The sequence below is a fragment of the Lissotriton helveticus genome, chromosome 4_1, assembly GCF_964261635.1.
Source record: "Lissotriton helveticus chromosome 4_1, aLisHel1.1, whole genome shotgun sequence".
NCBI lineage: Eukaryota > Metazoa > Chordata > Amphibia > Caudata > Salamandridae > Lissotriton > Lissotriton helveticus.
Window position 1 is genome coordinate 69,628,036 of NC_136063.1, and position 16,501 is coordinate 69,644,536.

General features: G+C 42.5%; 1 protein-coding gene across 2 annotated transcripts in view; it reads right to left on the minus strand.

The window, feature by feature from the left end:
* CPSF1 (cleavage and polyadenylation specific factor 1) overlaps positions 1 to 16,501 on the minus strand; it is a 235,407-nt gene that overhangs the window by 115,399 nt on the left and 103,507 nt on the right. For both annotated transcript variants that reach the window (XM_078686442.1, XM_078686443.1), the window contains exons 19-22: positions 11,178 to 11,319; positions 7,821 to 7,999; positions 1,972 to 2,108; positions 1,357 to 1,531 (exon numbers count right to left, since the gene is read on the minus strand). In XM_078686442.1, the coding sequence (XP_078542568.1) occupies positions 1,357 to 1,531; positions 1,972 to 2,108; positions 7,821 to 7,999; positions 11,178 to 11,319 (633 nt within the window). The remainder of the gene's footprint in view (positions 1 to 1,356; positions 1,532 to 1,971; positions 2,109 to 7,820; positions 8,000 to 11,177; positions 11,320 to 16,501) is intronic.

A 16,501-nucleotide genomic window follows, 5' to 3' on the forward strand; every position in this document is an offset into this window, starting at 1 on the left:
GTTCCAGAGAGGACAACCCCTAATTAATCTACATGTAAGTTCCAGGGAAGAGTGAACAAGCTGGTGCAAAGATCAGTAACTTAAACAATTATCCACTGGAGGAAAAGAGAGACCGGGATGGGGCGTATTCCGCTTCCTAATAAAGAATGGAAACACTTGAAAAGGCGATTCTTTTCAGGTAAAGAGCCCTGTTCGAAAGAGTGGTGTTGCTAACATGGAAGAGGAAAGAGCTGTTCAGAGGTCACTGAAGAGCATACTCCCCTCGATGCATGTTGAGCTAATGTACAATTACCAGCTCTTATATCAGTGCCTCTTGCCCGTACAGATCATAACAAGCCAATGATTATCGTATGACCCTGATAGATGGATCTCTGGTAACTTCTTACTGCTTCTGCAGGTCATGGCTGCATCTCTGTCCTGTTCCAGCTAAAGGTTCCACTGTCAAGAGGCATGGATTTAACAGGAAGGAACAGTACTTTTATCATCACTTGAATTAAATCATCGGAGGTCTGAGCTTCAACCATCGAACAAGCACAATGTTCTAAAACCTTTGTGCCCTTCAAGCATGTCATTATCATTCTAAATTCACTACGGTAAGCAGTATTCTTAGAATGCAAGTTATCTAAACCTTTGAACATCCCTGAATATTTTCACTAATTGCACATGTAAGAAAAACCAGTGGAAGGGCTCTGACTCCATAGGAGACCTGTGCCATAGCTCTTGTTGAAGCAATGGATCTATGAGATTTTAATAAGATCTGCTCTATTTAACAGGGGTCGCTATGTGCTGATTCAGCGCTTGGAGATCTACTGTTCAAACGATGCAGTGTCACCACTGAATCATGGGGTCACGTTCCTGTAACTGCCTGGGGCACCAGTCCTCACTAATGCCTTGATACACACTAAGTACTCCTTTTATTGAACCTAAAAAACTGCAGATAAAGACAAAATAAACTGAACAGCTTCAAGTTAAACCAGACTACCACAAAGTTGTTGCCAGGACAGCCAGAACCACAGCACAAATCCTCCCTCGAGCAGCGAAGCTTCTGCTTTCACCCAAAACCACATCGCGTATCCTCTCTGCAGCAATAGAGCTTCACCTTTCACCAACAAACTCTCGCCCTGCATATTCAAATTCTCACCACTGAAAACATATAGATACAAGTATAACTCATTAACCACAAAGGTTAAGGCCTGCATGATTCGCATAATGAAGAGTGGGCGTCTTCAGTTAGAAACAGTTCGAAAAACACAAATGTGCTGGGGATATGTTCAGAAAGGTGCTCTGCTGAACATTAAAAACTGAAGAATGCAACAGAATAGGACGCTTTTTTGACAAGAGGAGGAGAATTCTTACCTCCATTATGCCTGTTTCCCGCACCAATACACACCAATGGGTGGTCTCCAGTTTGGAATGGACCGGTTCTTTGTCATTTAAAGGGAAGCTGCTCCGCCGGGGTTCCTCCCTGCCTGGGCTCTGGATTGTGGTGTTGTCCCCATACAGCATCTCCTCTTCATCATCAACAGTGTTACTAGATTTATACAAGAGAACGTGGGAACAGAAACTCTGTTTTTATCAATCACTTTTGAGCAGGGTCAGAGCAGCAACCTTGTGAATATACTGCGATGTGATGCATTCGGCCTACAAATGTCTCTTGAATGCCCTCACAGTGGATCAATAAAAGTGTGCATTAAATGGGGGTCAGAGCATGCCTTCCCACCCTTTCGTCCAGCAACTCGATGACTAATGTGCAGGTGAGTTACAGAAAACAGGGCACAACGCATCCTTACGGTGGACTCTGGTCCCCCACAAGCGTAGGACTCCAAATACCTCCAACTCACATACCCCAAAAGCTTCAGATCTACTAGATAACTCGGGGCTATGATGTGTCACACATTTCAGGGCTCTGGCATACCACACACTTTAGACTCTGGCCAATCAAATACCTGAAGGAGCCTTTCTAGCACATACCTCAGGTCCAGGACTGCAGGTTCCCCATCCGGCTGGATTTTTAGGAGCGACTCGTCTTTAGGAGTGGCAGAACGCGCCTCCGTTGTAAACATGCCACTGACATCACGATAAACACACAGCGCAATCACCTTTGATTGCTACAACAGAGAGAGAATATTCAGTTAGGACTTTGCTAGTTCCATATTAATGGCCTTAATCTCACACACAGGAAGACCCAAAGAACTGGAAGCACAATCTGAGGATTGCAAAGTTGAGATAAGGAAGAGCTCTAGATATGTGAATGGACAGAAGTACCTGCAAGACATCAGATAGCAAACAGGTACCAAAGGCAGTAAGTAAGTAACATTTTATTGTGCATGGTTAATTAAAACCTTTACAAAAAAAAAAGAGAAATTTCAAAGAACTTATTCCATAAAATAAGTAAGAATGCATCTGCATACTGGTGTGCATTTCAAAGTAAAAGAGTCTGTCTTTCATTATCTGACCAAAGGCTTTGCGTGAAACACAGATAAACGCAAACATACACACCTCTTACCGATGATAGACTGACATTCAGACCATATGTTGGCTGCCCACCCCCAGAGCTTTGTAAGAGCAAAAACCTTTATGCCATGTTGTGTTGTATATCACTGATAACTCTTTATTAAATGCATACATTTAATTGTGATAGACTATAACAAGTGACTAAAGAGCCTATGGGACATACATAGTGTCTAAAAATAGGGAGGTCTTGATACACCAGGAGTCATTTACTGTTTAGCAGACACTAGTACATTCTAACAGAATATTGTGGCCATCTCTGGCATAGGGGTGGCCTTCAGGCATAGTGCTGGACCTTCTATAATATCATTTATCCCCAATGAGCAAGTTACTTTCCTTCTGTAACACCTTATCTAGAAGAGATTCTATCTAGCCACTGATCCCTTGCCATAGAATTTCCCAAAGCACCAGACTGGATACAGTTATTTTTCTTGAGCAGAACCCCTGTGCGCCAGTAGGTAGCGTTGTTCGGCTTCACGTCGCATCGTCAATGCCTCCCCAATGCGCTGTCATTAGGTTATTTATGCGACTTTCCACACCAGGAGCGCGAACAACACGTTTGTGGAACTAGGACCTTAGAAAGTGAATAGCCCTGCACCTAGAAATCTGTTCGCAGAGCGGGGAGGATGGGTGGGACGATAAGGAATCTGCGGCTAGAAAGTCTCTACCACATAAGGCTTCACTGGAGGTAAGCAATTTGTTAATCTAATAGAGACTTTAGTCGCAGATTTCTTACCTTAGAATGAAATTAAATTTACCAAAATTATATGATATAAATTTGTAAAGCGCAACAATGCCCAAAGGAGTCAAGGCGCTGAATGCGGATACTGAGAGTACATCAGCCCAATACCCCGATTACAGCGAGAAAATACATGTTTTTAAGGCCTTCATAAAATTAGCATACAGTTTTAATACTAGTTAAATGGAGGGGCAGGGAATTCCAGATCTTGGCAGCTGCAACCGAAAAGGCTTTGCCTCCCCCATCTCTTCCTCCGAACTTTGGGAATGGCAACTAGGTTGTGAGCTGCCGATCGGAGAAGTCTGCAAGGAGAGTACCATTGGAGCATGGTTTTAAATCCCCCTGGACTGGCACTATACAGTGCTTTATGAACAACACACATGGCTTTCAATGTGACCTGCTTCTGTATTGGAAGCCAGTGAAGTTCACGCAATCCTTTTGAGACTGATATATTTCATAATATCTAATGTCAGCCTTGTCACCACATTTTGCTCCAGTTTGGCTAGAGTGGTCTAATTAGCGTCTAAAGAGTGTGTGTTACAATAGCTAGTCCTGGATGGGAATAGTGCTAAGGCCACCTGTTTCCTTGCAGGGGAGGAGATCAAAGGAAACCTCTTTTGTAAGGTTCTAAGGATCCAAAAACAGGTCGCCACGGTATGACTGACTTGAAGGTCAAAAGATAGGTCACTCTTAATAACTCCTAGGTGTTATGCTGAGTTTGTAGAGGTGGATAACATCCCCAAACCACCTGGCCACCAATTCTGTTTCCATCCAGGTGATTGGCTCCCAAACATCAACACATCCGTCTTCTCGCCATAGAACTTAAGAAAATTCTTGCCCATCCATGAGGCCTTCGCCTTCATGCAGTTGTTGAAGTTGGCTGCTGCAGTATCCGAGCCCTCTGAAAGAGACACAATGATCGGTGTGTCTTAGGCATAAGAGACAGCCTGGGGCCCAAAGGATCAGATAAGTCTGGCCAAGGGAGAGATGTAGAAGTTGAAAAGTGTAGGGCTCAGGTAGGACCCCTGAAGAACCTCACATGGCAAGGAGAAGGGGTCAGATTTACACTCATTTATGATCACCATCTGGGATCGGTCAGTCAGAAAGGAAGTGAGCAATTTCAAGCCCAGATCCCCTTTACCGAAAGTCTTCAAACGCTCCTTAGGTAAGGTGGGGAAGATGGTGTCAAAGGCTGTGGACAGATCCAAAAGGATCAGAGCCTGGCCTGGCCTGCACCAACAAGACACCCGATGCAGTCTGCTGCGGAATTAAGGGCAGTTTCGGGACCATGATGGCTTCTAAAACAGGGTTGGGAGCTGTTCAGCAGTCCCCGTTGTCCCATGTGCGCCATCAGGTGATGGTTAAGATGCTTCTCCAAGATCTTGGCCGGGATAGGAAGCAGGGAGATAGGACAGTAGTTATTCAGATCACTGGAGTCAAGATTGGGTTTCTTGCAAAGAGGGTTGCCCGCTGCACCCTGAAGTAATTGCGTTATGCATGATAGCAGTTAGAGGGGGAACTATTGGGCCCACTGTCAGTTGGAGAATCTAAGGGGGTGGACACAGCTCTAACAGAGATCCCAATTTCAAGTTCATGAGGTAACTCTCCATTTGATATAAAGTCAGAGGGGGAAACCCTGACAGATTCTGTATGTACCTCCTCCGCCTCACAGGTTACTAAGCAGCTCTGCTACCATGAGGCTGTAATGCAAGAGTCTGAAAAGTCCTCTTGATTAGCCAGTACAAATTCTTTGTAGACGTTAGTAACCTTAGAATGGAAGAATCATGCCTACTTGTTAAAGAGCTCAGTTGAGTCCTCAATTTCTAAAGAAACGGGAGGAGACGCAAGATGGTGGATAAGTACAAAAAGCCCTTTAGAGGAGCTTGCGGATTCAATTTTCTTCGTACTAAAGAGACTTTCTACTCTAATGGTCTTTTTATACTCTAATGGCGTTCTTATATAAAATTCTGCTTTAGTCCTAATGCAGTTTCCTTATGCATCTGTCACATTCTTACATCAATTGAGATATCTGTGATATCTCGGGCTGGTATTCATCAGGGTCCAGTGACCCCTCCCAATCCTCCCTAAGTTCTATCCCCTAGGAATAGGGCACATGCTCCAGCCTGGAAGGAATACCTCCCATCGGCGTTGGACAATGCCCATCGACTTCGTGTCAGAGTCAGGAATGAGTATGGGGCAGTGGTGGCACTGGGGAAGACAGCAATGAGACTGGCGCTGGGGAAGGTCAGGATGGCTCGACTAACCCTGGTCCGGATCGTTCCATGTATCCAAGGGGCCAAACTGCCGCCGGGAGCAAGCCTGATGGTGGAAAACCGGTAGGGGCCTCTCCTGAACCCACAGGGCCTAAGGGCTCACTAGCAGGTATGGCCCACCCAAATATGAGGTGCATGGCCTCATAAAACTCATGGAGGGGCGGAGGGTGGGGTTGGGGGTTTGTTCGGTCCGGCTCCAGGAAAATTGTGGCAGTGCGGAGACGGTCCTGGCCCAGACTTGCCTGGTGATATTGAAAGCACCTACAGTGGCCACGGAGGTAGCAAAAGTGATATTGCGGCTGCCGTGGGTTAGCAGGAAGGATGGGGGAGCGTGCTATAGACCTGTTGTCTTTAAAGCGCTCTGATCCAAGGTACCACAGGAAAATCAAATGTGAGTCAGTTGCAGACATCTATTTGAAACCTGAAGATTTTGGAAGTGACAGTCTCTTGCACTCCGATAAAGTTTTGAAAGTCAAAATAACGGTCTGAAAAAAGATGAGGAGTAACTCCAGATCAGGATCTCTTTACTTGGAGAAAAAGGAACTGATCATAGCGTGCATGGGTGGTGCTGATATAGATCCATGAATGTCATATCTGGTGCGGAGTGACGTCAACATGGAGCCATTGCTGCGATCTGCCAGCAAGTAGAGGCACTGCTCAAGGTGTACAAGATCAAGTCTGACGCCTGTGGAATATTCAAAAGGTGAGGAATCTGTGCTTAGAAGGCTTTATCAGAAACAGTAAAATTGTATCTAAATAATCACGACTGTGTGTTGTGAAGTGAACCCTTTTTGGGTGTTAACCACCAGTTTTTCAATTTTGTTTGGATCTCACTTACTGGTAGTCTTGCAGTCTAAAACTGTGACACTGCTTTACAGTCCCCCTGTATGTGCACTGACTCCTAAAACAGGTTGAAATCTGCTAAAAACCTCATCAGCACATTTAACAAGAAGGCCGTGGTATATGGTGCATAACTGTACCCATGCCATGTAAAGTTAAGCACCACATGTACACTGTAGCACCTATTGTGCCATCCACTACGGTGGAAGTGAAAACGTGGCTTCTGTCCTACCCAGTGGAGTCTGACAGAAGCAGCTTGAAACCTGCTGCACTGACCTACCTAAATCACTCTTTTGACAGACGGAAAACCTGAGTTTAAATATTAAATATGTCACCTAAACATACCTTGCTGCCCACAAGGTGGGGCACAAAATATTTTAACACGTGACACTAGAAATGGTGCATAGGGAAAGTCAAAGTGTAGATTATTTATGCTTTAATATATAACTTCTGAGCCTAGAAGTCTGGACTACATGCAGTCAATCTCAGTCTGAGACAGGTAATTGGGAGGGAAGGCTCAAGGAAGTATTTGGAAGGGAACACTATGTAAATCACAGACACTGATCAGCACTAGAAGGTGGCTCCTCCTTTTTTGTTTTATACCAAAGTCCTGCAAACCCTGGCACAGGAAGTGAGTTATCAGACCAAGAACAAAGGCAACAGGGTCTTCTTAGAAAGGCTCTAACTGGCTTTTTGGGAAGCAAGCTTTCACATGCAGGGGAACCCCATTAGGGCCATGGTCTGCAATACATACTCCGCAACTCCATGAACACAAATGTTCTGCTGCTGGTTTCATAACAGTTTGGATGGTGGGCCCTTCACAGCTGGGCACAAAGTATGGTCTGACCTTTTGAACTAACTCCATGCCCAAGGCTATAACTTTTTCTTCTGTATGTGTTTCTTTACTGAGAAAATACACTACATTGCCTGAGTTTTTCTAATATTTATTTTACACTAAAACCGTTGTAAAGTAATTTATATAGCGCGAACTAGACCCGAACCAAATCAGGTATCAGAGCACTTTACATAGCACCATCTCCGTTACATGAGGACACACATTCATTTTAGGCACGGGGAGATTAAGTGATTTGCCCAGAATCACAGGAGGTTTTGGCGTCGTTACCGAGACTCGAACCCAGATCCCTAGGTCCGAGGTCGAGCGCCCTAGCCGAGTACAGAGTACTGCTTCACCTACATGATATCATGAAAGTGGGTTTTTTACACAATCAGGGTTGTTTGTTCTTTACTGCAGATCAGAAGTAGCAGTAACTGGATCGTCACAATTGTGCGGCTTACACAGAGTCAATTGTACAAGGTACCCATCACAGCCGTAGCTGTCAACCTGGGGTGGGGGGTACATTTACCCCAGCCTATAAACAGAACCCCAAAAGGGATGTGATGTGTTCTTGTTCCATATTACACAAAATAGAAGAAAATCCTTGTAGAACTAGACTTACGGCCTGGATCGGTGGTTTTTGCATGGTCAGACGGTGAGTCTTCCCTCCGTACGAGTCACTCTTCAGCACTAACATAGTGATCTGACCCTCAGCACTCAACATTACGACGTAAGGATCAGCCACAGAGCAGTGCACAATTGGAGATCCCAAGTCTACTGGGACGAAGTGCAGCTGGTTTACTGCAAAAGTCAAAAGGAAAAGTGGTCAGCTAATAGTCACTGCAAAAGCTCTGATAAAGCACGTGGACAAACAATGCGCGACAGGGTACAAACCTGGGTCAGGCAAACAGAAAAATTAAAAATCACATAATAGATATGGCAGAAGCAATCCGTTCAAGTAAAATAACAATGACTAGCCTGTAGGAATGGTTCTCTAGTATGCTACCTTGTAGGAGCCTGAAGAGTATCCACAGTTCATAGGGATATAGTTTTTTTTTTTTTTAAGGAGCAGTGTTGCAAGTTTGTATTCACATTATGATTTGATCACATTCAGCAAGCATTATGACAAGAGAAGAATTGCAGAATCACATTTACGAACTCCTGAGAATCTTAAAACCCCTCCAGCTAGGAACAAGGCTGCTGTCAGAAGACCTATGGGGACATAATCATGGCTGCGTATACAGATTCTATCTTTGAACGTGCTATAAGAGATCATCGTGTTACAACAGAACCTAGTTTTATTTATTTATTTGTTTAGTGCATTTTTATAAAGCGCGGACATTACCCGAAGGTGTCAGAGCGCTGTACAATAGAGCTAGTTACGCTACAAGAGAAAAGTGGTGCAAAATAGAACATAACACAGACTAAAAATTAAGGGTACACAAACACAAAATCCAACACAGCACGCAAGGGCGAGGAATGTACAGGAAAAAATACAAATTTACAATGAAGAGCGAACTTCCAAGAGGGCCCGGAGCATGAAAGTATTAGTTCTGAAAGTGTCTTTGGAAGAGAAGAGATTTGAGATCAGTTTTGAAGATCCGGGTAGATGAGGGGGCACGGAGCAATGGGGGAAGTGAGTTGTACCCAGTATCATCCTCCACTCATAGCCTTCAAGATAACGGGGGGATACTGATGGAGATCACCCAAAGATGTCTCATGGAAGGAGCTTGAGAGAAAGGACTTGTGCGCTTTGAATTGGATCATGTGAAAATAAGTAAATCATATTAAATAAAATGAGCCCAAAATTTAAGAAAGCGAAAATTACTTTTTTCTAGCTTAGGTAAACATAATAAAAACTTACATTAGCAATATGTATAAAGAGGAGAAATGTACCAATATTTAAAACTGGTTAACATTGACACTGTGATTAGTGTAAGGGCAGGAATTGTTTGGTATGTGTTAGAAGCAGGTTAGGTTTAGAGTTTAAGATTTAGTTGGCTTAGTGTAAGGGGAAATCCAGATTTAGTGGTAATGTATAGTGGTAAAGAATAAAGAAGAATACAGAATTAGGATAAAGGTTCGGGTTAAGGGTTAAGTTAGCAGGCTAGGATAACAATTAAGTCTTAGGATGAGTTCAAGACTAGTGTCAGTGACTAGGGTGTGGGTTTAGGTTAACACCTTCCGTGCGGGGCACATTCCCCCGCTGTGCTGGGGGGAGTTGGGGCGCGCACAGCGCCCCCATGTTCATGACGTGCTCAGCTCATCATGCAGCACGGTGGTCGTGTGCTCATGACGAGCTGAGCTCGTCATGACCACACCTGTTTCCTAAGAACGCTCGCACAGCAGGGGAATTAGCCCAGCGTGCAAGCGTTCTAACGGTCATGACGAGCTCGGCTCGTCATGAGCACACAAGCCGAGCCGAGCCTCGTCATGAGCGTCGAAGGAGTTAAGAGATAAGATTGAAGTTTTGGACAAGGATGTGTTTTGGGATAGGTGGTTGGTTTTAGGTTAGGGCCAGCATTTTGGCATGCGTTTTGTATTCATGGAGTTATTTACAATTGGCTCAACGTTACTTTTAAAAGTTGCCAAAATGAATTTTTCAATGACTATTTGTCAATATTGTAGTTTTGTGTTACAGTACTCTTTTCTTTCACATAGATACATCTTGAACAAATTAACAGTCAGGACTGAAGATGTGCTGCAACCACTAGAAAGCCCTCTTAAATTCAGAACTCACAAGCAGGAAACAAAATGTTCAACTAACTGGAGTGTATTCTGGAGTGCCCATATTTTTCATGGATCGCAACAAATCAAACTGTACTGAATATGCGTCCATGTCATGTATGAAGAGCTCTTTGCCCTTTCATCCGATTGGCCACTTGTTCTTTACTAGGTTTACTGCTGCTAGTGCAATGATTGGCTGCATTCTGATAGGCCACTGTTCTAACCTACGAATTATACATTTTGTTGCAATGTTTTATGCTCGCCAATTACATTGCATTCCATCTGCATTCACCTCATTCAGTCTACTTCTTTTACTTAGTACATTAATTAAATTATAGGTTGAGTCAAAGAAGATTAAAATACTGTGAGAACTGGCTAAGTAACTTACAGTAGAAACAGGAAAATGGACTGCACTACACCTAGGAGATGAATGTATTGAATCTTTTACGGTAAACCAGATTCATATATTTTGTACATTTACCACATTAGCACTTTAACTTTAAAAAAAAGTATAGAGTGAACTAAGAAAATAGTAAAATATTGGTAGATGGATGAATAATGTATGTAGACTATTGGATAAGTCAGATACATGTGGAACTTTATACCTTTTATTGCTTGTACTGAACCGGACTGTTGAAAGTTTTGATGGTAAGTGTCAAATATGAAATTTGAAACTGCGGATAATTTTAAATGATATATGTTATGATCGCACTTTTATTGTAATCATATGATTAATACAATAAAGTATTTACTACTACAGCTTCTACTCTTTCGAGCAGCTAAATCACTTTGAAACAAAATCCTGCTGTAGAATTTCACCGGTTCCTCTATTTGGGAGATCCTGCACACCACACCAGATTGATCTCGCTCAGGGATTTTGCCTCTCGTACCATCCTAGGATCCTTCTCCTGCAATCCAGTTTTCTCACACCGCACCAGGTTGTGCTCATTCGGAAATCCTGCCGCATACCACGATGGAGTAATCCCTTTCAGACATCCTGACTTCTGACATATCAGGCTCCTCTCATTCTGAGATCTTTTCTCCTACTGACATCCTGACTCTCCACACAACACCATGTCCCGGCCTTCTGAAATCTTGCCTTCCATATCATGTCGGATTCTTCTTATTCTGCCGTACCACCTCTGCTTTCAAAGGCTGGTTCCTTTCAGGACGATATCCGGCCACCCTGCCCTCCACCACGATCACACATCTTCTGAACATAACCTCAGTTGCTTTTCTGTAGAACACTCACCTCCTTCCAGTAGCCGGATGCCGAGTGGTGACACCTGCACAATATACTTTTTATCACCAATGTTGCCTGCAAAAACTGTGGGCCCCTGGGTGGTAAAGCCGCTTGTATCCAGCTCCATGATTTCCTGCCCCGTCTGTAAGACCTAACCAGCAGAAAGCAGACAAGAGTTAGCTTAACCTGCACTACAGTCCAAGTCAAGGACTTGCTGCACACCAATAACCTTGTGAATAAATGACTAAGCTCACTTAAAAGCACATGCTACTGACCTAACCGCTCCAAGACACTTTGCTACTAGAAACAATCAGATCCTCTGTGCATGAATAAACAGGTAAATATTAGTGCAGTAGAATCGCTGTACACCACCATTTAAAAAACAACAAGACAAATAGGGTCATCTAATACTGCGAAAAGGGTTCTGCTGAGTAAAGGCAGGAAGACCTTTTGTTTAGCCAACAGTGCACTGCATTGTTAGGTCCTATGGTAAATAAAACAAATATAACTCAGTTACATTTTACAACTATGAAAAGATTTTTCGATTCACAAGGACAATAATATGTTTAACCAAAGTCTGAACTGACTTCCAAGAACTAATCTGGAAAGCACGTGGAGAACTCGTGCCTTTCCACGGATATGCACACGTGACACTGATGCTTTACAGATACCTTTGGAAGGACTTGCATACTGAGAGGCATTCTGCATCACACAAGAGGAAGAGATTTAATTTACCTTTTAGATTCCTAATAGAGCAAATGATCTGGAAACAAAATAGAGAAACATGCCAAGGACAGTTTAACAATGGGGTTATTTCACAGCACCAAATAACAATTTCATACGTCTAAGGACCACTTCCTTAAGGTGGAAGTAGGAAAGTACTTCAAAGTGTGGGATGTGCACAGTCTATAAGTTTAACTGAGTTATCCGTGCCGCCATGGGTATCACTCTCCTCCCTGAGTGTAATAGAATAATCAAATGGTCGCAGGACTATTACGTCATAGCCCTCTCACCATGGGCACAAGAAAATTGCTGGATCTCCAGCTCTGTTAATTCAAACGTGACTTTGTTGTAGTTGTATATTTTCAAATTTATTTCTTCATGATAATCCAAACTATTTTTTTGAAAGATTACATGTAAGTTTTTCCTTTTACATCGTTTGTTTGATTCCCAAATAAATCATATCCAATGCATTTCGGTGCATCTAGCACCTTCATCAGGGAAACCTGTAGATTAATTAAACAAAACTTGCTTTAGCCTGCACTTTTTCGCATAATTCACAATATTAAACATTGCTGGCATCTTTCTAACGGACTGCGTTATGGTTCAGAAATGCTTGATTTGGTAAAGTACATGCTAGCGTGTAAACCGGCAACTCTGTGAGATATTTTACAAAGATCAAATGGATGCATGCTCAAGGTTCGATGCTACTATGTAACACTGCTAATAGTATCACGCTTTGATGTTAACGTGAAAGTTAACATCCCGCTTTGGTGTTAACGTGAAAGTTCCTGGGCCGCTCAATCGCTTGCAAATGCTTAAAGCTGTTACCCTGGGCTTGCGGGACGCGGCTAACATTAACACTATACTCGTGCTCTGAACGCTCACCTTGTTGACTTTGTAAACTGCTAAAGTGCTCCGCTTACGCGAACTCCGCGTTGCATCTTCTAATGGCGCCGGGGTCAAATGTGTTCGTTTTTCTACCGGCTGCTTAGCGCATGCGCATTACTGTGCTACCCGTTTTTTTTCACTCAACTTTGTTAACGCTGTCTATGCGCTATACTGGCAATCTACGTGAAGTTGACTGCACGCCCTTACTATATGGTGCCTAATAGGTTTTAAGAATGTGTGAGAAGCTTCGTGTAAAACTGTATGTCATATCAACAGTAATTTATACATTTAGGCAGAAATATGTACAAGTTCATAAGTAGCACAAAAATTCTGTTCGATCATTGAGCCCGTTGGGCTTCAGACTGTTCAGATAATAAATCCAATGATTCCCTCTTTTGAGTAGGTTTTTCTTGTTGCTTGTGCCCTCGGTCTTAGGCACTGTTTCCAGTATGCAAGCTCGCAGTTGGCTTATGTGATGATGTTTCTCCTTGAAGTGGACAGCCACCGTTGATTTTATTGATTCTGTTCTTATGTTACTTTTATGTTCTGTAAGGCGCGTTTTTAGTTTGCGTTCAGTGTGGCCTACATACACTGCGCCACAGGGGCATTTCAGCATGTATATTATGTTCATTGTGTCGCATGTCCCATTGACTCTTAACGGTATTTCAAACCCTTTCATAGGATGGGATATCACATTTCCCTTCATGATGTTGTGGCAGCTGCTACAGTTCATGCATGGGATAGTTCCACGATAAGTGCTTTGTGGAGGTCGCTCAATGGGATGTTTCAACATCTCTCCTAGGTTCTTTCCTCTCGTAAATGCGAACAATGGTTCTTCTGAAAAGATCCCTTTAAAGTCCACTTCCAATTTCAGTATTTGCCAATGTTTCCTAATAATGTTCTTAAATTGGGTGCTTACGTTGGAGTATTTACTCACGCATGTTATTCTCTTTGTGGGCAATTTTGTTTTGTTCATTAGTAATTCATCTCTGGTTGTTTTTTGTGCTCTAATCAATGCTGGTTGTATCGTTTGTTCAGGATATCCCCTATCCTGAAATCTTTTCGCCATGATTGTTAATTGCTCTTGACATTCTTGGGTTTCCGAGACCACTCTTCGTACCCTGAGGAATTGTGAGTATGGAAGGTGTGTCTTCAGGGATTGGGGGTGGTGGCTATCAAATTTCAATAAGTTATTCCTGTCAGTAGGTTTTCGGTAAAGGTTAGTTTGAAATTGATGCTCGCTTCTGGTGATTTCTACGTCCAAAAACTGAATCTTGGTGGTACTCATTTGCCACGTGAAGCTTATCCGTTCATTCCTGCTGTTCAGTATTTCCAACTCTTTACGTAGAGTTTCATCATCACCTTTCCAAATTAAAAAGATGTAGTCGATGAATCTTACATACATCGATAACTGTGTTGCCCATTCTTGTCGTTGGTAGATGTATAGGTTTTCAAAATCAGTCATAAACAGATTGGCATACGCCGGCGCGGCGCAATTGCCCATGGATGTACCACTCCGTTGGATAAACCATCGTTGTTGGTGTTCAAAGTAACTGTTCATGAGAGAAAACTCCATTAGTTCCATTAAGAATATTTGCAGGTCTTGATCATATGTGCTGTTCAATAAAGCTTTTTCGATAGCTTCCAGGCCTTCTTTATGTGGTATCGACGTATAAAGTGCCTTGACGTCTATAGTTACCATTGTTATCTTTTCTGATATTGTCAAGCTATTCAATTTGACTAAGAAGTCGGTAGTGTCCTTTATATATGAAGTGGATTTAAGCACTAATGGTTGCAAATATTTATCGATGAATTTCCCCACTGGTTCGTGGAGGCTTCCCTTCGTAGAAACTATCGGGCGGCAGGGTGGGTTGTTCAAGTCTTTATGGACCTTAGGTACCATGTATATAACTGGATTCTTAGGATTTTCTTGGGTTAGGTATTTCCTGGTTTTGTCTGTTATGGTTCCCATATTTTCTGCTCTCGACAGTATATTGGACAAGGTTTTTCGGATTTCTTCCGTCGGGTTATAATCAATTTCCATATACAATGACTCATCTTCAATGTGCTCTTTGATCACTGACTCATAGTAAGGTTTATTCAAGATAACCATGGCCCCTCCCTTATCTGCCTTTTGACACATGATTTTGTCATTTTTTGCCAGTGCTTGTATAGTGCCGTACTCCTTGTTTGACATATTCTTCCGTTTCGGAGTCTTCTTAGTGTTAACTTTTTCTATTTCTTGTTTGCATAAGACTTCAAATAGGTCGATTGTCTTGTGGCTAATTGGTGGCATATAAGTGCTTGTGGTTTTTAGTCCTCTTAATTCATCAGTTTTCACTTGCAATGGTTCCGTGAGAACGTTATCAAAGAAATGTCTAAGTCTTATTTTCCGTGTCAGTTTAAATAAGCTCACCTCTAATTCCAATTTGTTAGTGCGGGCTGTGGGGACAAATGACATCCCTTTTTGTAGCGTATCCATTTGAAATTTAGTGAGCCTTTCGTCTGATATATTGATGACCAAGTTTTTTGCTTCTAATGACCTTTCTTGTTCTTGGTTTTCTTGGACGTAGCTGTTCTCGTCTGTGGCGTCGTTTTGTCTATTTCTCTTGTTCTTTCTGAGTCCCCTCCGGGGTCTACTGTTTCTGTAGGGCCTCCTTCTAAACAAGCATTTGCAATGCAATAGGTCTCGCATTATTTAAGTTTGAGCTACTAGTACTGTAAATGGCAATGTTTTTATTTTTATTTATGCGCTATTTTAATTTTCTTTGCATAAAAAGGTACATATAAAATATATGTGTTGTAGAAAAGTCATTTATGCAGTATTTACATTTTCTTTGCATAAAAAAGTACATATACAATATTTCTTGTAGAAAAGTTAAACATTTTAATGATGTGCCTAAATAATTTTTATATGTACATTCTATTTGCAAACGGATGGGGTGGGGGGGGGGTTCTGAAAACTGAAGGAGGGCCTCGGGCCAGAACATCCTAACAATCATATTTTTTCATGTTTCAAATTATTTGTGGACACTTTTTCCAAAACAACATACTTGCAATTTAACAGCGAACAACAGGCTGACTCTATTTGGCCCCACCCCCTTTTACGCCTATGACCCCTGTCCTCACGCCCTTCCCAGTGGAACTCCGGGCAATTTGTGGTATCCCTTAGTAAATCTTTTTAATTTCTAGCACACGAAAGGAAACCACAGTCACTTATGTGCCTGCGTCACCGTGGTGGATTCAAGAAGCTTCCCACGGCGTCCAGTTCTTACTGGAAAGCCGCTGTTATTGGCGAGCTTGCACTGATCCTAAACAAAGTGGTATTTTCTGTGCAACTGGTCCCCCCGGCCAGGGCAGACTGAAGTGGCTCTAACCAGATTTCTACTGCTCCTTGCTCAGTAATTGCTGCTTCTACATGCCGGCTGCAAACCTGAAAACACCTGGAGATCTTTTCCGTCCGTCTGAATTTCTTGAATTTAGCGGTTGTGTTTTTAATTTGCTACATTAAAATATTAATGAAGCACTCAACAAGAGGAACAATAAAAAAATACACCCTTTACATTTGTTTCACACCATACTATCCCACTGAGACACCCACACTGCCTTCAGCTACAACCCAGTTGTGCCCGGCTATATATACCTGGATGCAGCTCAATTCAAATTATGCACAAGAGTGATATGCTGCCTGGAAAAAAAAATACCTTCCTGGAAAAAGCACC